This window comes from Triturus cristatus, chromosome 3_2 (genome assembly GCF_964204655.1).
Source record: "Triturus cristatus chromosome 3_2, aTriCri1.1, whole genome shotgun sequence".
NCBI classification, from domain to species: Eukaryota; Metazoa; Chordata; class Amphibia; order Caudata; family Salamandridae; genus Triturus; species Triturus cristatus.
Window position 1 is genome coordinate 1,138,455,170 of NC_140584.1, and position 21,254 is coordinate 1,138,476,423.

The 21,254-nt window shown below is 47.6% G+C and overlaps 1 protein-coding gene across 1 annotated transcript in view; it reads right to left on the reverse strand.

The window, feature by feature from the left end:
- MAP3K2 (mitogen-activated protein kinase kinase kinase 2) overlaps nt 1-21,254 on the reverse strand; it is a 473,685-nt gene that overhangs the window by 82,167 nt on the left and 370,264 nt on the right. Inside the window, exon 15 of the mRNA XM_085649955.1 lies at nt 1,870-1,999. Within this exon, the coding sequence (XP_085506081.1) occupies nt 1,870-1,999 (130 nt within the window). The remainder of the gene's footprint in view (nt 1-1,869; nt 2,000-21,254) is intronic.

Below are 21,254 nucleotides of genomic sequence, written 5' to 3' on the forward strand. Positions count from 1 at the left end.
AGGTAATTCAGATCCGTGGTATCTGCTCCTGACTAATATTCTAATGATTTTAGTGTCCCTTGGTCATTTCTGAGCCACCATCCTTTTCAGTTTTAGAGATCGGGTAAATCCTCGTTCCTAAAGATCCATACCTTCCTGGATCACACTGTGAAATTATTGGGAAGGATCATTTTGGGTAGGCTTTAAGTCTGAGTAAGAGAAGATACTGTCATTGCAGATATCAAAATGGGTTTCATCAAGGGAGACTGTAACTGTGAGAACTGCTATAACCTTACTTGCTCATTAGCAAATATGTCCCTGTGAACAAAATTGTTTCGGGTATCTGACTGGCCATTATTGATTTGTCCTCCGCAGTTAAGATGGTGAACAGGTTCAAACTCTAGGTATGGCCAAAATGGAGATTGCAGTGTCACTCCCAACGAAAATAGGGATGCTTAGCAGGGTCTATTTCTCTTTCAGTGCATAAATGATTGGTCTGGATGATCCATTTACCAGTGTTCTCTGATTCACTCAAATTAGATAGTAGACCAGCTCTCACACCAAGTTGAAAAATACCATGCTTGTATTGCACTTTTGAAACTTGGTTTCTAAGTGCGTAGAGTTCATGAAACCACTGCAATTAAAAGCTAACCCCACCAGGTCAGACACAATGACAAAGAATAGTCTGGTAAATAGCATCAGCCTAGAGTCTGGAAAGAGTAAATTCATTTCATATTTTGGGGAAGTCTTGGGTTCCAAGCTGAACTGGTTTTCCATTAACCAGGTTTAGGAGACAAACAGCCAAATTAAGGGGGGCTTATTGAGCTCTGCTTGGGAAATATGGTAATTTGTGTTGGCTCAGCAGTCCAGGAGTTATTAAATGTTGTACTGCACGGTGCTGATAAATAGTGCTTACATTCTTTATTTTTGCTGCCCCTGGAATGTCTGCAGCAAACTATCAGAGCATAAATTCCAATTAAATGCTGTTCTGGAATAATATTCTATCAGTCAGTTGTGTAGTGCCTAGGACGGAAACGTTTTAGCCCGCTTCAGGGTCAGGTCTTGTGGCTAGCTCACTCAGTTTTCCAAAGACATAAGTATCAGAAACATATGTGCAATGCTGACTTGACGATAATGTTCCCACTCAATAATGCATGCACTTTTTCTTCCACAATGCCCTTAGGAGATAATTTCTGCAACCTTTATTTTCGATTACTTGAGCTCATCGAAAGGATGCCATGGCAGCTTTCCTCAACATTATGATGCTGAATAGGATGTTCATTTGCTCTGCCGTCACTGGATTTCTGACAGCCACATTTCTACAAGGGATATTCTGGGGTTTTATATCTATTGTTAATAAGAGTCAGTCTTTCTTGATGACAATATTCTTTATGAGCATTAACAATATTTTTCAATACTCTACGAAACTCCGAGAGATTGCGTAAATGTAATGGCAGAGGAAAATCATGTTGCAACAAAAGCACTATATAGTCCAGTTCCATGTCCTCTTTTTCTTACTGCAAAAATCATAGCTCTTGTCTTGAATACAATACTACCATTATCAAGTCTTGTCCTTTGTGCCACGCTTTCGAGGAAAAGGCAGAAAATCTTGCTTAAGAATATAAAGTAGTTTGTGATCAATCAGTGCGAAGTAACAGTTAAACAAGGCGAGTTTACAGTACCTAAACCAGCTTGACAAATGAGTTTTTCACTTTGTTTAATCAATGTGTATATATCTTAAATTTAATTGCAAACTAGTAAACTGGGAGTTCAAAACTTTTGTTAATGTTGTACACAATGAGATGCATTTAATTAGTGAAGGGTAAAATTAAATCAAAAATGAAGCGAGGAACAGGAAATGTGCAAAGAAATCCTAAATCTGCCACTTACCTTTGATATCTCGGTGTACAATCATATTACTGTGCAAATAGTACACGCCTTCTAGGATCTGTCTGGTATATTTGCGGGTTACATTCTCAGTAAGGGCTCCATAGGCTTTCAGCTGGTCCTTAATGGAACCCTGCATAAATCAGAGAGAGAAGCTCAGTTAGAAAGTTAAGCAAGAATAAGCTGTTTATTGCATGGCACTACAGAGAATTCATTTTACAAATAAATAGGAGCAAACAATTGGATACGTTTGTTGCGATGTGACTTATTAGGTTTAATATTGGCGATACATTAACACAAATCCTAGTTTGCACAATCACTTGCAGACACTATGAAGGAAAATGGTCACACATCTTTCACTAGCTGCAGAAAAAAACAGAGCATTAAGCTAAGCGAATAGCTGGACTGGGTAATTGTCCCACTTTCTCTTTCTGGGGCTAAATGGTGCCCTGCTACTAAGAAACATGTACAGTTCTACTAGAATACAATTTTACCCCCCAAAGTTTGCCATTCACTGAGGTTTGAGGATGATAAATGGCCATAATGTATGAATCTTAAAGGTGGTTCATGAGGGTGTGCAGTTTAACCTTTTAGCCCCCCATAGACGTTCGACATGTTGTCTTACAAAATGACCACGCATAGAGTATGCCACCAAACTCTGAGCCAATAAGCAGCTGGCAAGTATTTGCTATGATTAACATTTTATTTATAATTTATAAATGTTCCATATTGTGGAAAATGTACTGACACCTTTCACTCCCAAATTTCACAGACCGTAACACACAGCACATTATCTTGTCTAAAGTACTGCTGCAGACCATTGTGTTCGCTAGCTCTATGTTTGTTTTGCACAAAGCTGAACTTTGCATTTGCCACATATTACTGATCAGAGCAACAATCCCTTGAGGCAGACCAGACAAAATCTAATAACGACAACAAAACAGGTCAAAAGTCCGTTATAGAGAACCAGGTGACTGCATGGTAAAATGCAAAGAAGCACGCTAGCTGTGTAGCACAACCAGATAATGAAATCAGCTCGAAAACGGTATCACAAACAAATGTTGACATACTAAAGAAAAGCAAATCCTGTAAAAAATATTCTGTACGAAAGAGGCGAAAAGTTACTTACTTGTAATAAATGCTTAATCCTGGTATTCCTCTAGATTTACAAACCGCTTCAAACGTTTGCCTGATTTGAGAAATTCTGTTGGTGTGCGAAGATCGTCTACTGTTTTGCACCATCAATCCTTTTCAGGATTCACAAGATGTGCCCTATTCTGCCATCTAGTGGTTGGGTCCAGAAACGTGTATTTTTTATTGTGGGCGGCATCGACCACCGTTTGTGACGTCAGATGGCGCCTCGGAAGTTTCGGTATGTGGTCGCTATTGTCCGATTCTTTTTTCCGCTGGACGATCTGGAAGCACGACAGAGGAGCTACTAAGAATCAGATAAGAGAGAAAAAAAGAAAAGTGCACAAAACATCACTGAAAAACACCAAAAGCCGCTAGGAGATCTAAGGAACGGGGCAGAGGTGGCTTCTCAACCTAGACAGGGGGCGCAGTCGGCAATAACCATGTGGCAGGAGAATAAAGAGGGGAGAGGCAGGAGAAGGTTATGTAAATACCCCCTTTAAGTTCTGCCCCAACTGCCGCCACCAATTCCCACAAAGAGATACTCACTCACAAGTGTAGTGTGGGTGTTCTGGGGCAGGAAGCACTGCTCGGACACAATTTGGTTCAGGTAAGTATAGGTTTATTCTATAATTATTTTCCAACTGAGGGAGAGCGCCGGGGAACGTACGCCTAGTAGCGGGCTCCGCGCCTAATAACGCAGCACTCAAAATGGCCGCCGCGCTCCACGTCATCACGTAGGCGTGAAGACTAGAGCGCAACGCTACATATCTCCTTTCCTTACGGTTAAATTTTATTTTAAAAATATACTCTTACTTGCATGCATACTCCCTTCCATCACCCATCTCAAAGTCTCTAAACTTCGACGGTCTCACCACTGTCCTTCCGGTGCGGGTGCGTCTCACCGGGGTGCCTGGAGTGTGCTCGGTACCCTCTTGTGAGCTTCTTGTTCCTCCACCTTCTATACTTGGGGAACCTCACTTGCCGGGAGATCCACTGTAGATTTCCGAGAGTTCCATTGTCCCCTATTCACTCCTCCCTTCTGCTTCTCTTCCCCCTTCTCCAGGGCTACCTGTGGTTGCGTCCACCGGATTGGTTTCAGTCCCTTGAGTTCGGGGAGGTATCACTTGTCCTCTTTCTCTTCCATTCAACTTGTTGGGGGGGGGGGGGGGGGGGGGAGGAACTACTTTCTCTCCTCTCCTCAGGAAGATCCCTTGGTCGCAAACTGATAACTCCTCTCTTACTTCGAAGAATTTCCTGAGCGCCGCCTCCATATGTTTCTTCTCCGGCCACCCCCTTATTATGCATTGCTTGACTGCCTCTATGCCTGTGTCGGTTTCATACGCTTCCTTCCACTCCTGTTCACTGATCACGCGTTCGTGATCTTCCATGAATGCCACTTTAGTGTCCTCCTCATCCGACATCCTTGGGGCTTCATCCATGGCCGACGCTCGACTGAGATAGTCGGCTACTTTGTTCCTTTGCCCCGGAATGTGTTCCACATCATATCTGTAATCTAATAATTTCAACGTCATTTTCGCGATGCGGGGTGTCGCCGTGGCATGTCCAGATGAGGTGAGCACTTTGATCAGGGGCTTGTGGTCTGTTCTCAACTTGAATCTCGTGCCCCACAGGAACTGGCGGAACTTTTCCATGGCCCAGACTACTGCCAACATCTCTTTTTCAATTACGCTGTACTTCTGTTCCGTGGGTGACAACGATCTGGACGCAAAGCTGAGGGTGGATAGTGCACCACCTTCCAACTCCTGCATTAGGACTGCTCCCAAGCCCCGCTCACTGGCATCCGTCGTTAACACCGATCTGGCTTGCGGATCGTATCCACCCAGGGGTATGGCCGTGCTGATGTCCGTCTTTATCCTCTGGAACTCCTTTTGCGTTTCCTTAGTCCACTCAAATTTGGTCTTGTCTCTTAGAAGTTGTCGCAAGTGGTGTGTCTTTGTAGCGAAGTGCTGTACGAATTTGCTATAGAACTCGGCCATGCCTAGGAACGACCTAACTTCCTCCTTGGACTTTGGCGGTGGAGCTTCACATATCGCCTTGACGTTGGACTGTTTGGGTGTGATGCCTTGGTCGCTGATCACATGCCCCAAGTACGTGACCAACGTCATACCAAACCGACACTTGTCCCATTCTGCCGTGAGTCCATTGCGTTCCAGGACTTGTAGAACTTTGAACAACTTGGCATCATGGTCTGCTTTGTCCATGCCCATCACCAGGATGTCATCTTGGAAGTACTGTACACCTTCTACTTCGTGAAATAATTTATGCATTAGCTTCTGAAATACGGCTGCCGCCGAGGCCAGTCCAAATGGCATCCTGCGAAACTGACAGCACCCAAAGGGAGTTATGAAGGATGTTAGCTTCCTGCAGGTGCGGTGTAGTGCGATCTGGCGGTAAGCCGACGTGAGGTCGATAGTAGAGAACCACTTAACTCCTTTTGTTCTTGCTAACATTTCATCTATCCTGGGCAGGGGAAACCGTTCCACTATGATGTTTTTGTTCAACTCCCTCAGGTCCACACATAGACGGATCTTGCCATTAGGTTTCATGGCGACCACCAATGGAGCCAACCACTCTGCACTCGTTATCGGTTCTATGATGCCGTTTTCTTCCAGTCTGTGAAGTTCTTGTTGCACTTGTTATCTGATGGCCAGTGGGATGTTCATCACTTTGTGGCACACATGTTTGGCGTCCATTTTGAGTTCTATCCTATGTGTGAATTTTGTTAGTTTGCCAACTGTGCCTCCAAACACGTTGGGAAATTCTACCTTCAGTTTCCCTGCCTCTGGCCGCTGTGCATCGCTGGTCATTAAGACTTGTGTGATACCCCCCGGGTTCAACTGTATGCCGAGATCTCCTTGGTCTATCCAGCCTAGGACCGACGGGCCCTTTTCTGCCACATATAATTTGCACTTGGCCTGTCGTTCCTTGAATTCGAACTTCAGACGGAGGTATCCCACCATGGGGATCGGGTCTCCTGTGAAGGTGACTGGACGAATGTCTGGGGGATCCAGGTGGTCTCCTAGGAGGTTCTTGAAGTGTTCATCCCACACGTTGCGTTGTATTATGGTGTATGGGGATCCTGAATCCGCTACCATCTGTATTGGAACGCCTCCAATTACTAGGTCACATTGTGGTTTCTTTGAGCGGTTGCAATTGATGCCCAGCACGTGCTCATCTATGCACAGCACACTGTCGTCTTCCTCATTTTCTCCTTCTTCCTCTTCTCCTTGTGCGACGTATTTGACGGCTATTCTCTTTTGCTTGCGGCGACATACCTTCTCATAATGCCCTGTTATCCCACAGAACATACATTTGGCTTTGAAGGCTGGACATCGCTTGTCGTACGCTGGGTGAGATAGGCTGCTGCACCTGTAACACTTGTTCTTGCCCTCGGAGTTCGGTTTCCTCGCCGGAGCTGGTCTGGGCGTCCATTTGGTCTGCGTTCTTGTGTCCCCTGTTGCCCCCTTGCCTCTCTCCGGTGGTTCTGCCTCCGTGACTTTATTTACCATGGGCCTCGGGGCTGCCTCTTTTTTCGCCGCTTCTGCACATCTCTTCGATAGCTCCGCATTTTTCACCATGGCCATCACTTCTTTGAGCGTCGCCTCTCCATTGACCCATAATTTGTCTTGTATCGTCGAGTTGGTGGTGTGCATGACTATTTGGTCCTTGATTAATTCATCATGTAACGTGCTGAACTTACACGTGACTGCCAATTTCCGTAACGCTGCTACGTATTCATCTATGGACTCCCCTTCTGCTTGCTTTCGTTGTTGGAAGTTATATCTGTCTATGGACGTGCATACCGCAGGCCTGTAGTGCTTGTTTAAGTAGTCTATTGCGTGCTGGAACACGTCGTCATCTGCCGCCTGCCTTGGCGTGGGGACTATATTCTGAAATACTCTGATCCCTTCCGGTCCCAAATTGTGCAGCAAGATCCTCTTCCTCCTTTTGCTGGGGAACGCTTCTCCAGATTCGTCCTCCAGAGGCTCCAAACAGTTCATAAAGTATTCTCGCCAGTCCTCCCATTTCATTGACGGTTCTCCCGGCTTCGGTAGGAACGGAATCGGGGTCGTAAGTGAAGATGGTTGGGCGCACATTTCCGCGCCTCCCCTTGGTGACTCTTCTTCACCCCTCAGACTGCCTGGCGCGCTTTGTCTTTGCCGGTGTGGGGGGCTCTGGTGCGCTGCCGCTCCGCCGCCACTGCCTCACTCTGCCTACTCCGCCAGGGCCTCTCACTTCCTTTCATCTGGCTCCTTGGGGGCAGCTTCCAGCTTGTGCCCTCGCACTTATGTGCCGGTGGTGCCGCACCCTGCTTCCCTGGCCCTAGGGTGACCGCTGCGCTCGCACTACCTGCCTTGTAATGCGCTGCCTGGGCAGGTTGTGGCCGTGGTGCCGCTCCTGCTGGCTGCGTGGACTGGGCCGCCTGCTGTCGTCGCTTGGGGCTGCTCTCTGCCGACGCAATGTTCGTACCTCCGGGCTTGTGTTGCTAGGTACTGGCGTCCCCTCTGCCGCGCTCTCCCTCTAGAGGTACCGGTGTAGGGACAATCGCAATGCTTCCCTTGCACCTGGCCCCCAGTGTCTCCAGTTCGTGCTGTCTCCGGGGCTACCTCCTCTGTCCTTTCCTTATAATTCTCAGGCCCTCGTCGCCATTTGTAGTGTGGGTGTTCTGGGGCAGGAAGCACTGTTCGGACACAATTTGGTTCAGGTAAGTATAGGTTTATTCTATAATTATTTTCCAACTGAGGGAGAGCGCCGGGGAACGTCCGCCTAGTAGCGGGCTCCGCGCCTAATAACGCAGCACTCAAAATGGCCGCCACACTGCACGTCATTACGCAGGCGTGAAGACTAGAGCGCGACGCTACAACAAGGTCTGCAACTTTTGCCTACCAAGAGACCACAAAGACGAAGACTGCAAGGCCTGCGGCACATTTGTATTGACGCTAAAGGTATGACGGCAACAGAGGCTAGAACACCATTCCATGGCTAGCACTCCGACACAGGAAACACTGAAAGACCACGGTTTAAAGAAGCGACGCGGAGAAAAACATCTCGAAAGCCAAACCATCACGAGGAGAGGAGTCGAGCATCGAAGATTGCAGCGAACACCGAAAAGGGAAAAGAGGCGTAGAAGGCGGCGAAAGCTAGCGAGAAGAAAAGGCTAACGATAATACAACTGCTGAGATGCATGGATGTTGAGTCCTCAGACTCAAAGTCCTCAAAGACTGCCTCGGGTACAAAACACCCGAGGACCGAAGGTCAACACAAGCAGGGAGCCACACAGGTGCCAACCAAAGGACACCGATTGGGCAATTCGAAAAAATCTTTGACGCACGCAAGTGCTCGAGATGGAGGTCAAAGTTTCAGGCCCAGGACAGCCCCTCGACACCAAAAAGAAAGGCACCGCCCAAAGTCAAAGCCAAACAAAGAGCGTTCAAGGTCGAAGCAGCATCCCTAGTTCAGAGGAAGAAGGAGTTCGAAGACTTCCTGAGGGTGTTTCATATCTCAACAAAACCTTCAGCAAACACAGAGGTCTGAAACAAACAGTTAGGCATGGAGGGCCTGTGCAACCCCAGAGCCATACGAGGAGGCACAAGAAGAGTTCTACGACCTTAAAGAGGCTGCAGTTTTCGAAGAGCACAGCCAGTTTAAGGACACATGGCATACCTTGACGCGGAGTCCCTAGGGAAAGGGGTAGATAGTTACCCCTGAAGGCCTTCAACTCCTGACAACTTGTCCCTATACAACAGCCTCCACAAAATGGCGGCAGGCAACTATGGGGCGCAGCTAGAGGAGGAAAAGGAGGAGGCATGCTTCCTGCTGGAAACACTGATGCCCTCACAAAAAGCAAACCTCTACCTATGCTCCCCCGCACCTTCATACAGTGAAGGGAGGGTAACTGCGAACCGGGCCAGAGCAAGAGCAATAACACCTGGGGTGGAGCACTCAAGATCCTAAATATATTTAAGGCAAAGTCCTGGCGGGGGTCAAACATTCAATCAAATCAATCAGAACATTTGTAAAGCGCACTACTTACCCGTGAGGGTCTCAAGGCGCGAGGGGAGGGGATGCTGCTACTGCTTGAATAGCCAGGTCTTGAGGAGTTTTCTGAAGGTAAGCAGGTCCTGGGTCTGCCATAGGAGGATGGGGAGGGTGTTCCAGGTCTTGGCGGCGAGGTGGGAGAACGATCTGCCGTCGGAGATCGCTCTTCGGATGCGGGGAACTGTGGCGATGGCGAGGTCAGCAGAGCGGAGCTGGCGGTTGGGGGTGTAGAAGCTGAGTCGTCTGTTGAGGTATGCTGGTCCGGTGTTGTGGAGTACCTTATGTGCGTGGGTGAGGAGCTTGAAGGCGATCCTCTTGTTGACGGGGAGCCAGTGCAGGTCTCTCAGGTGGGGTGTGATGTGGCTGCGGCGAGGGATGTCTAGGATCAGGTGTGCAGAGGCGTTTTGGATGCGTTGAAGTCGTTTCAGGAGTTTGGCCGAGGCTCCTGCGTAGAGAGCGCTTCCGTAGTCCAAACTGCTGCTGACGAGGGCCTGGGTGACCGTTCTACTTGTTTCGGTGGGGATCCACTTGTAGATCTTGCGGAGCATGCAGAAGGTGTTGAAGCAGGAGGACAAAATAGCGTTGACCTGCTTTGTCATGGAGAGAGTGGAGTCTAGGATGAACCCTAGGTTGCGTGCTTGGTCGGTGGGTGTTGGAGCTGTTCCCAGTGCGGTCAGCCACCAGGAGTCGTCCCAGGCCGAAGGGGTGGAGCCGAGGAGAAGGGCTTCCATCTTGTCTGAGTTTAGCTTCAGTCGGCTGTTCTTCATCCACTCGGCGACGGCTTTGATTCCTTCGTCGAGGTTGGTTTTGGCTGTGAGGTGGTCCTTGGTGACGGAGAGGCTCAGCTGGGTGTCGTCGGCATAGGAGATGATGTTGAGGTCGTGCAGTCGGGCGACGTGGGTGAGCGGTGCCATGTAGATGTTGAACAATGTCAGGCTGAGGGATGAGCCCTGGGGTACGCTGCATATGATCTTGGTGGCTTCAAAGCGGAAAGGGGGAGGCGGACACTCTGGGTTCTGCTGGAGAGGAAGGAGGTGGTCCAGTCCAGAGCCTTGTCTCGGACTGGAAAGAAACAATGACCCCACATCAACAGGGCCACCACCAGAGAAGGAGAGCATGAGGCTTGATCAGTTGAGGAGGAAGATGGAGAGAGAAGCAGCCACTCAGTGGAGAATAGCCAACTCCATCACGCTTCTTAACCGCTACGTCCATCAGCAATGGGACGAGATAGAGAGGCTAATGCAACATCTTCAGGAGGAGCCCCACAAGAGGGCCAAGACTGTGACCCAGGAGGGCAAGAATATCCCCAACATCTGCCTTAAATCCTCCCTGGATGCAGCAGACACAACTAGCACGCAGATGTGCATCGGCACAACCCCCAGGAGACACACCTGTCTCAGGGTCTCAGGCTTCAAAACAGAGGTACAAGTCTCTATTATCAACAGGCCCTTCACAGGCAACGCCCTGATCGGATAGTCGGTAGAGGAGGTGCTACTTCAGATTAAAAAGGATAATAACAGTGCAAATGCCATGGGGGCACTCCAGATAAGAGATCCTTTAGGAGAGGGAGAATCGCAAACAAAATGCCAAGAGGCAGGGCAGCATTCACAACAGCCAGTAACAGCCCCAAATCCTCACTCACCAAACAATACAGCAAGTGCCACACTATAAATGACAACACCCTGCAAGACCATCCTTTTGAGGGAGGCCAAGAGGAAGAGGCCAACCTCCCGGGGATGTGGGGTAGGATGGGCATAAACAAGCAAGTGACTCATTCATCACACAGCCCCACCACAATACACCAATGGAGGACAGAACAAGGGGGTTCTTCGAGGAGTGAAGAACACTCACATCAGACAACTGGATCCTAAGCACAATCAAACATGGATATTGCATAAAACTCACCAAGACACGGCCACACAGACCCCTGAAGGTAAGTCACTTCAAGGGAGAGGAACACACACAACTGCGAGAAGAGGTCAAAGAGCTCTTCAAACGAAGAGCCACAGAAAGGGTTCCCTTAAGGAAGCCGGGCAGGGGCATCTACTTGCCATACTTTCTGGTACCAAAGCCAGACTTAACATTAGGACCAATCCTCGACCTCAGATTACTAAACAAATTCATTCAAACTCAACACTTCAAAATGATAACATTACAAGAAATAATACCAATCCAAAGAAAGGCAAATGCTACTTACCAGTATGCATCTGTTCTTGGCATGTAGAGCTGCAGATCTACACACTGTGCATAGATCGCCATCTGGTGTTGGGCCCAGATGTTTGCAGTTGTTTTTCCTCTTGGAAAGTCTTTGGAAGCCACAAGGTATGCGACTCCTCCTTTGGATCGTATTGCGCATGGGCTTCGGCTCCATCCTCAGATTGTTTTTCACCAGCAGGGAAAGATGGAGCGTAGTAATAACAGTGAAGATGCCCGTGTGTTGTATCTAAATAAGGGGAGGCGGGTGGGCGTGTGATCTGCAGCTCTACATGCCTAGAACAGATGCATACTGGTAAGTAGCATTTACCGTTCGAGGCATATGAGCTACAGATTACTCACTGTGCATAGATTATATAGCAGTACCCATCCTTAGCGGCGACCACCCATATCTGTTGCAGTGGTTTGAAATAATGTTTTGAGTACAGCCTGGCCCACACTAGCCTGTTGCTTAGTTTGCACATCTACACAATAGTGTTTAGTGAAAGTGTGCGGTGTTGACCATGTAGCTGCTCTGCAGATATCATCTAATGGGATGTTTCCTAAAAATGCCATTGAAGCCCCTATTTTACGTGTAGAGATGGCTTTAGGGGGAACGGATAGCCTTCGTTTTGCTTTGTTGTAGCAAATCTGAATGCATTTGACAATCCACCTAGCTATCCCTGACTTGGAGATGGGGTTGCCTTTGTGTGGTGGTGAGAAAGAGAAACAGTTGTTTGTTCTTACGAAAAGGTTGTGTTCTCTCGATATAGTAGAGTAAGGCTTGTTTGACATCTAATGTGTGAAGAGCTCTTTCTGCAACGGTCTGTGGTTGCGAGAAGAATACTGGTAGTTCTACAGATTGTTTTAGGTGAAATGGAGAAATGACTTTAGGGAGGAATTTTGGGTTGGTACCGAGAACAACCTTGTTATGGTGCATTTGGAGAAAAGGTTCTTGAATGGTAAGTGCTTGTATCTCACTGACCCTTCTGAGGGAAGTGATGGCTACAAGAAAGGCGGTTTTCCATGTTCACATTTGTGTAGAGGTTCAAAGGGAGGCCCCATTAGTCTGGTGAGAACGATATTTAGGTTCCACACAGGTGAGGGTGGCACTCTGGGGGGAATTATTCTTTTGAGGCCTTCCATGAAGGCTTTAATGGCAGGTACTCTAAAAATAGTGACCCAAGGTGGGCTGCATCCAGCGAGCCATCGCTCGACGTTGGTGGTGCCCCTCCGGCGGAAATTTGGCTCCTGTTGCACGGAGGACTGTGACCGCCCCAAGGTGCCGGGCGAGCGAGGCCGGCTGTAGTGAAACTTGAGGCCGCGGTGCGGCTGCCGTGGTAGGCCTCGGACTCCCTGTGTCTGGCCTGCGGTCCCATTGGCGGCAAAGTTGACGGGTGGACGGACCTGGCGCCGCCGCTGGGCGGCGGCCTTGGGATCTCCTGAAGTCACTCGGAAGGTGAAGAGGCATTGGGTGGTGGAGGTCCGAGGGACAAAGTGGCGGCCATTTCGTGAAAACGCCGGCAGTGCTGGCGGGAGTGGTAACGGAGGTGCATTTGTTTGCGGCAGAAATCACTGCATCGGTGGAGCCGGGGTGAGCGGGGGCTCGGGGTGCGCTTTGAACCTACATGGCCCCAAGTATGCTGCTGGCCTATTGTGACTCTCATACCGGTGATTGTGGTGTAGGAACGCGGTTTTAAAGAACTGCTGCCGTCAGCTCCACTATATAGACAGTATAGCCAGCGTTTCCCTACGATTTCGCCTTGCTGCCATATACTGACTGCATCAATCATCCCTTAAGGAGGCGCTATATTGGACCGGCAGGCATTGTGCCCGCCGCATGGACTCCCTCTCTGCTTGCACAAGGCCAACAGTGCTGAGACTACGATAGTGTCACAACTCGCTGCAGTGGAGATTGCAGGGTGAATGTATAACCGCCACTGTTTTACCGCATCGCGGTGGGTCTGGTGAGCGGACGGTGCCTGGAGGATTCTCTGCTGGATAAGGGGGTGCTCCGTGGATACACCCGTACTAGGCACTGCCTGTTTGACTGGGGGTCCACGACATGGTCTGAGACAGGGGCAGACAGGACCCAAAACAACCGAAACTATTTTTGATCAACGGCGGAGCACGAGACTCACGGAGAACGATGTGCTTGAAAACCGGGCCTCGGACTTTCATGACTTTCAAGTAGAGACGAAAGAACAACTCCTCCGGATGGACAAAGTGCTGGGCGTAATTCGGGCAAAGAGGCCCGGTCCCGTCGCAATAATCTTCGCATCACTGGGGTACCGGAGACGACAGCAATTGTAAAGATGGAGACCTACGTAGCGGATATGCTCCATGAACTGTTTGACCCACACCTTTCCCCGGTCTTTGCCGTGGAGAGAGCCAACCGTGCTCTGGGACCCAGGCCGCTAGTTGGTGCTACACCCAGACCCATCTTGGCCAGGATACTCAACTATCAAGATCGGGACACTGTCCTGCGCCTCGCCCGGGGGAAAGGGACGACTACGTATGGTGGCAACAATATCTCCTTTTACCCAGACTTCACCCTGGCTGTGCAGGCTGCGAGGCGGGAGTTCCTTCAGGCTAAACATCTTCTTATGCAAGCCCAGATCCCATATGCTCTTCTGTATCCCGCCAAGCTCAAGGTTACGCACGATGGGGCAGTTCACTTTTCACGGACGCCAAAACCGTCCTTAGGTTTGCGAAGCATGTTGGTGGGAAGTCATCCAGGCAACGTCCCAAGGGGTAGACTGTAGAGGAGACCACTCTGAGCGACAATGATTGAAGTATGCGGAGACCCCGCTGCCCTATTGGTTCGAACTTTGATATATCCTAATTGCATGGTTTGGTTTGTGACTGTTGAGCATGGGGCACTGGTTTTACCTAGATACATGCGATAACTAGATTATACACTGTGATACTGTTTTATATGTAATTTGCCTCCAGAAGTACTATGTTCACATATGTGGAACAACAGGAAGACACGTACTTACCAACCACCCAATTTTCCAACCTTTAATGCCCCGCCCTATTCGGGACCCCCCTTCTGGCAGTACCCCATATATCCACAAGGCCCACCACCCTTCTATCAGACCGGACCTGCACCTCCTTTTTTAGACAGAGGTTGGGGCAGAGGAAGAGGGCGCAGAAGAGGCCAAAAAAAGAGTACAGTGGCAGGATCAACCGACAGGATCGGTAGAGACCAGGAGTCAAACCAAGGGGAAAAGAAACTGATTGTGAATCTATCCTCTAGAACCATGTCACATATTGAGGAACAGGTTCTACAGAAGGGGTTGGGTTTTGTTCCCACGCCTAGAATAGACACTTTCAGGGATCGTTGCGAGATTCAAACCTTCTTTCGCAAAATCCGCCTGCAAGCCTTCTTTCAGGATCAACCAGCACATATTGCTACTGATTCTGGACTTCACAAACCGTCAACCTTCACTCCAACCAGCACCATGGTCCCTAACGAGGTCCTCACCTTTGAACAAGCTGTATTGAAGGATTTTGACTCCAATACTAATTCAACATCATTTCATAACCTCTCCGCGGTGGAGACGATGGCCATTAAAACACTGGCAAATGATGAGACCATTACAATCAAACAAGCTGACAAAGGTGGGGCCACTGTAATTATGAACACAGTAGACTACAACGTCGAATGTGAGAGACAATTGAGTGATAGAAGATACTACACTCCAATAAGAGAGAATCCGACACAGAGATTACATAATACCATCACTGCAATGACCTTCTCTGCAGAATCGGAAGGATGGATCTCGAAAAAAGAAGCAGGGTTCTTAATGACCAACGATCCAGTTGTGCCCTACTTCTATTGTCTCCCCAAAATTCATAAAGGGACGACACCGGTACCAGGACGCCCCATCGTGTCAGGTATAGGTTCTATTCTAGAGCCCCTCTCCAAGTTTGTGGATCACTTCATACAACCTTTTGTCAAGGAAACACCTTCCTTTGTGAGAGACACGACTGATGTGTTGCGTCTCCTTGAGGGGGTCCAACATCCCAATGAGGTGAACCTTCTGGTGACATTGGATGTTGAGGCCCTATACACTAATATTCCTCAGAGAGCCACTTTGGACGTTCTCGAAGACATCCTAACCAGTGCTGAGTGGCACTCACCCACCCCAGTCTCATTCATTATGGAATGCGCCACATTAGCGCTCACAGAAAATTATTTTCAGTTTGGTACCCAACTTTTTCATCAGACCCAGGGTACTTCAATGGGGAGTACCTTTGCTCCAAGCCTGGCATGTCTGTACATGTCCGCTTTTGAGACACGCAGGATTTTTGATGTCGATAATCCCTACAGTTCTAACATTCTATTGTGGAAACGGTTTATCGACGACATCCTCATCCTCTGGAAGGGCGAGTTGATTGAATGCAACAATTTCTGTACATGGATCAATACCCTGAATCCCCACTTGAGATTTACCAACACGATCTCTAATAAGGAGATTCCTTTTCTTGATCTTTTGATCAAATTGGAAGCAGGGACAATCTCCACCACTCTATATCGAAAACCAACAGACAGAAATAGTCTGCTTCTTTTCAGTAGTCATCACCCCAAGGCACTGAGACACAATCTTCCTGTAGGCCAGTTTCTTCGCATCAGAAGGAATTGTAGCACCCTCGTTGACTACAAAAAGGAAGCAAATACATTGAGACAAGACCTTCTCCAACGTCAATACCCTAAACAGGTGATTAATGATGCCTATAAAAGAGCACGGAATAACAATCGCAAGGGCCAGTTGGAGGTTAGGATGAGAGAACCAGACACTACCATCACCTGCGTCACCACCTACACACCAGACTCTAGTCGTCTGAGGAACATTATTCGTAAACACTGGGGTATTTTGAACACCGGTTCTTTGAACCTCGCTAACCCCAGATTTGCATTTAAGAGGACCAACAACATAAAAGATATGTTGATACATACCAGACCTAAACAACGCCGCGACACAACACAGAACACCCTATGGCATCTACCACCAGTACAGGGACATTTTCCTTGCGGCTCGTGTTCTGTTTGTTCCCAAACCAAGGTCACGAAACTACTGAACCTTCCGAAAAACTTTTTGTGGCATTTGAGAAAACACACGAACTGTAATACAACTAACTGTGTTTATTTGATGCGTTGCCCTTGTAACCTTATCTACATAGGAATGACGACAAGACAGGTGAAGCTCCGCATGATGGAACATAGAAGCACTTTCAGATGTGCTAAGACCAACACAAGAATGACCACCCATTATAAGGAAAGTAACCATCCTCCCGACTCCTTTGATTGGTGCATTCTTGAAGCACACCCTGGCATGACGAAGGATGCCTTGTTCCGTTTGGAACAACGTTGGGTCCTGAGACTGTCATCTGACAAATCAGGACTTAACGAGGAGATCCCATGGAGCACCCTGACCTCTAGAAACTGAGGGGCACTCTCAATAATCACCCTATGTATGTTACTCATTATCACAGACTCAGATAAAGTAAATAGGAATTTTATTAATAGTTGATAACCTGAGTGTAATTCTCACTTTCATCAAACATCTGGCGATATTTTTTAAATCTACTGACCTGCCATGCTATCCTATTGGATAAGGGTTGCACGTCACTTATTTTCATCAACTTGTGAGCACTCATATGACATAAATAATACGTGATTAGTGAGAGACCATTAGATTTGACATAGGGATTTTGAACTAATCGTATGATTGAGTGCGCGATTCACTGAGACTGTGTTGACTTTTATTAAACGACACCCGCTGGTCAGTGGTGCATTTTATTCGACTCCAACTTCGAGCGAGCATCATCCTACGTTACCTAGACTGCTCTGAAGTGTATTTATGGTACCATGGCCATTTCAGATCACATTGGCACAGGTGTCCGGATAATTAGCCAGGTATCATTATTTAAAATATTTTTGGAGTTTGAAACACACTTGGAGTTTTTTACCATTCCAGGGACCCCTTTAGAGGATTGAGTACGGGATCCACCGAGACCGCGTTTACTTTTCTTTCTTTGTCCTTCCTCGATTACCATATTCAGACGAGTACCGTCCTAACTTCCCCAAGATGGCGCTCCTGAATGTGTAGCATTCTAGTCTTTGATTTACCCGACCCGGAAGTACGGAATACACGCATCCCGCGTCCTACTTCTTTTTAACTTCCACCAGCGTTTTCCCGGCCGCCAGACTACTTGGACCGGTCGATCCGCAGGGGTAGGGTGAACGCTGTGATCCGACTGCAAAACTGTGAGTAACACTGTCCCACTTAACCTTCCATCGTTTTCTTGGGAAACCAACCGGGATATTTTTAGCAAGAGACACGCGATAACCGCCTGTCACTGATACATTTCAATCGACTCCAACTGCAAGCGAGCATCAGCATACGATACCTAGACTGCTCGGAAATGTATTTACGGTAAAATGGCCATTTTAGATCATGGTGGCACAAATGTCCGGATAATTGACCTGGTATCATATTTTGGGAGTTCTAAATCCATTAAATGGAGTGATTTACCATTCCAGGGTTGCCTGTAGAGGTTCCCAACTCATAGTCAGCGATATTACTGAGCACTAAGTGACCTTTACATCAGATACTACCTTAACCGAGGTCTTAGGAATTAATTCACTATTGTCTACATCCAACTAAGGGTTTGACATTAATGTGTTTTCATCAATTATTAGGACACTAGACTTCAGTGTTGGCGGCGACCGGTACCATTATGGCCCGGCACGGATTGAACGAGGGTGAGACTCACTTTGATGATACTATATCCTAATGTTCTAATAATAATGTTTCCCTGTATTCTTCTTTTGTATTTCTGCTGTTCTTTTCATCACCACAGTGTCTGTCAATTGATTGATCACTGTTTTAGCGCATTCCAGCACGTCACAGTCCTTAGTCCCATTGCATGTGTTTTTACACTACCACAAACTTTAGTACTGGGATTAGTGACTTTTAGTGATATTACAACACACTGGATTGCTTCTTGATTGTTCTAACTGTTTCTTTTATTTCAGGTTAAGCATTGCTTACCCCTGTTGACACCAAGGTACCAACCACCACTACACATTTTTTAGGGTGCTGTAATGGTGGACGCACCTTCACTGTACGCATTGGGTGACCACCACCAAAAAATGTGGAGGTAGTACATCACTAGGTCCTGAGGAATTGCCATCAACTTTGATAAATAGGCAAGAAACATGTCGACCTCTTTTTAGCGTATCACTACACAACATTAAAGTGACGATACGCGCTTCTTTCATTTTAATTAGGGAAGTAACCACACTCATTAAATTATTTTTGGATTGGATTATTTTTCCCTATTTTAACGCACATAACACCTTCACTTGTACTGACACTAGGACCCTCACTTGCACTTCACCCATCGGCTCTGGAAAAAAGATCTCCGAGAAGTAGGCCCCTCAACGGGTGCCTGATCGGGCATTGCAGCGCCGGCCCGAGTAGGAGCAGACCCGATGATGAAGCAAGACACCTACTTGTCAGGTGTGTGAGGGTCTCTTTCCATTAAGGAGATCACTCTCCGACTTCCCATTGGTTTCAACCATACAGTTAGCATCTTTCTTTTTTCATCTCTCGATAGGAACTTCATACTCAGTGTTTGAATATACACATATGTGGTATGCCCTGGTTCGCTGGGGCACACCAAGTTCTACTATTTTAGCAGCTCACGCAATAGATGCACACCGTATATAGGAACTGTCGTAGATTCGGCTTTTAGGATACTAATGTTGATTGGTAGCAAGTACGACCCACCACAATGTTCTCGGTCACCCTGAGAAATCGGGGGAGTATGCCGGAGGTTCTACGCCCACAGGGAAGAGCTCCCACTGGTAGTTGTAGCTGTTTTCAGGATGGGGATTCTGCAACCTGATTGGGGGGTTGGAGTGGGAGGCGGGAAGGGGATTTGTTGTTTGCCAGATCTATGCTTTTTGAGCTTCAAAAGTACTGTCATGTGCTATGGTATATATCAAAATGTTTTGATATTACGGATTCGCTGCCCTTTATAGCAATAGCCAACCTATGACTCCGTTAAATTTTCTTACCTTGAACATAAGTGGGTTGAATGATGGTAGAAAGGCTAGATTAGTGCATGCCTACCTGATTCGCCATCACATTGATATTTGCATGCTGCAAGAGACACATCTAGGTATCCCTTCTTCCCCTAGACTTAGGCATAATAGATGGGGATCAGTATACTCAGCCGTTTACACAAACTATGCTTGTGGAGTGGCCGTGCTGATTAGATGAGGTCTAGACTGGAAAGAGGGCGCACTGCAACTAGACCCGGAAGGTAGATTCATAAGTATACAGGGCTCCCTGAGTGGTAATCCAATAGTGTTGGTTGCGGTATATGGACCCAATGCTGACACACCCGAGTTCTTTCAACATATATGGGCCAAGGCGAAAGCAACTAACTGCGATACCATTATTGGGGGGCAGGTGGGGATTTCAATGCTATTCTTGATGACACATTAGACAGGAAAGGAGTCTCAAGAACACTGCACCCTTCAGCTAGTGCCGCATTACGAGCCATATTATCAGACGGATACTTTGTGGACATTTGGAGACGTACACACCCAGCGGTTCAGGAGGGAACATGTATCTCAGAATACCATAAAGCTTGGTCACGTTTAGATTATTGGCCAATATCGCTTGATGTAGCCACGTGGACGAGGGAAGTCTTACATCTCCCCAGCTCTCTATCCGATCACGCTCCTTGTCTTCTTCGGTTGGAATTACCGAATTCCATTCCGCGAATGTACACTTGGAGACTGCCACAGGATGCTCTCCTGGATGACGCTTTTAAAGAAGAGATCAGGGGAGACATACATGATTATTTTTCTCTGAACAAAGGCTCGGTGGAATCAGTGGCCACGCTGTGGGAAGCTTTTAAAACTGTGGTGAGAGGGAATTGTATAGCCAGACAGTTGGGGGTGTTGAAGTCCATCCGGGGACTCCAGATAGAGTAGAAAAGCAGATCTAAGAGCTGGAAGCGCAATTTTAACCCATCTGGTGCGTCCGATAAACTGGCAGCGCTGAAAGAGAAACTGCTTCAATTTGAGGAAGAGGCCCAAAGGGAAGTCAAATTCCTAGGTAAACATGCTCAGGCTAGGAGATACGGGGAGGAGGATAGGCCCGGGAGAACGCTAGCGGCAATGCTCTGCGCCCCACGGTCTACTGCCTTTATTACTGAGCTGAAGGCTACGGACCAGTCGATAATAGGCCACAGAGACATATTAAATTAGTTTTCTGGCTTTTATTCTAAGGTATACACTACCACACAGAATTCCAGCCCTGAAGGCCTGTTACCATTTCTTGATTCCTTAGAGTTGCTATGGTTGAGCAACAGACACAGAGATTATTTAGATTTCCCCTTTACAGTAGAGGATGTGGCACAGGTAATTAAAAGTCTGCCGTTGAACAAAGCTCCTGGCTCGGACGGTCTAACTACCGCTTTTTATAAAGCATACGTTGAGGAACTAGCGCCCCAGTTGTTCGAGCTCTTTGTGGAGGTCTGTGAGTCTGGTGTCATTCCACCATCAATGCGTGAAGCGATAATCACACTGTTGAAGCCAGGAAAACCGGAGAATGAACTGGACTACTATAGGCCGCTATCCTTGATAAATGTGGGCATAAAGATTTTTGGCAAATTAACTGCTAATAGACTGAAGCCTCTGCTTCCGCTGGTTGCTCGTCCGGACTAATCAGGATTTATCCCTGGTAGGTCAACGTCCCATAACCTCAGGACTTTGTTTACCGTATTACATTATCTGCATCCCGATGTACAGGCGACCGCGTTTTGTTTAGATGCTACAAAAGCATTTGATACTTTGGAGTGGCCATACCTATTCGCTATCCTGGGCCGTATGGGTTTCAGTCCACTATTTATAAATTTCATACGTTTACTTTACACGAAGCCGCTGGCACGGGTTAGGGTGAACGGTCTAC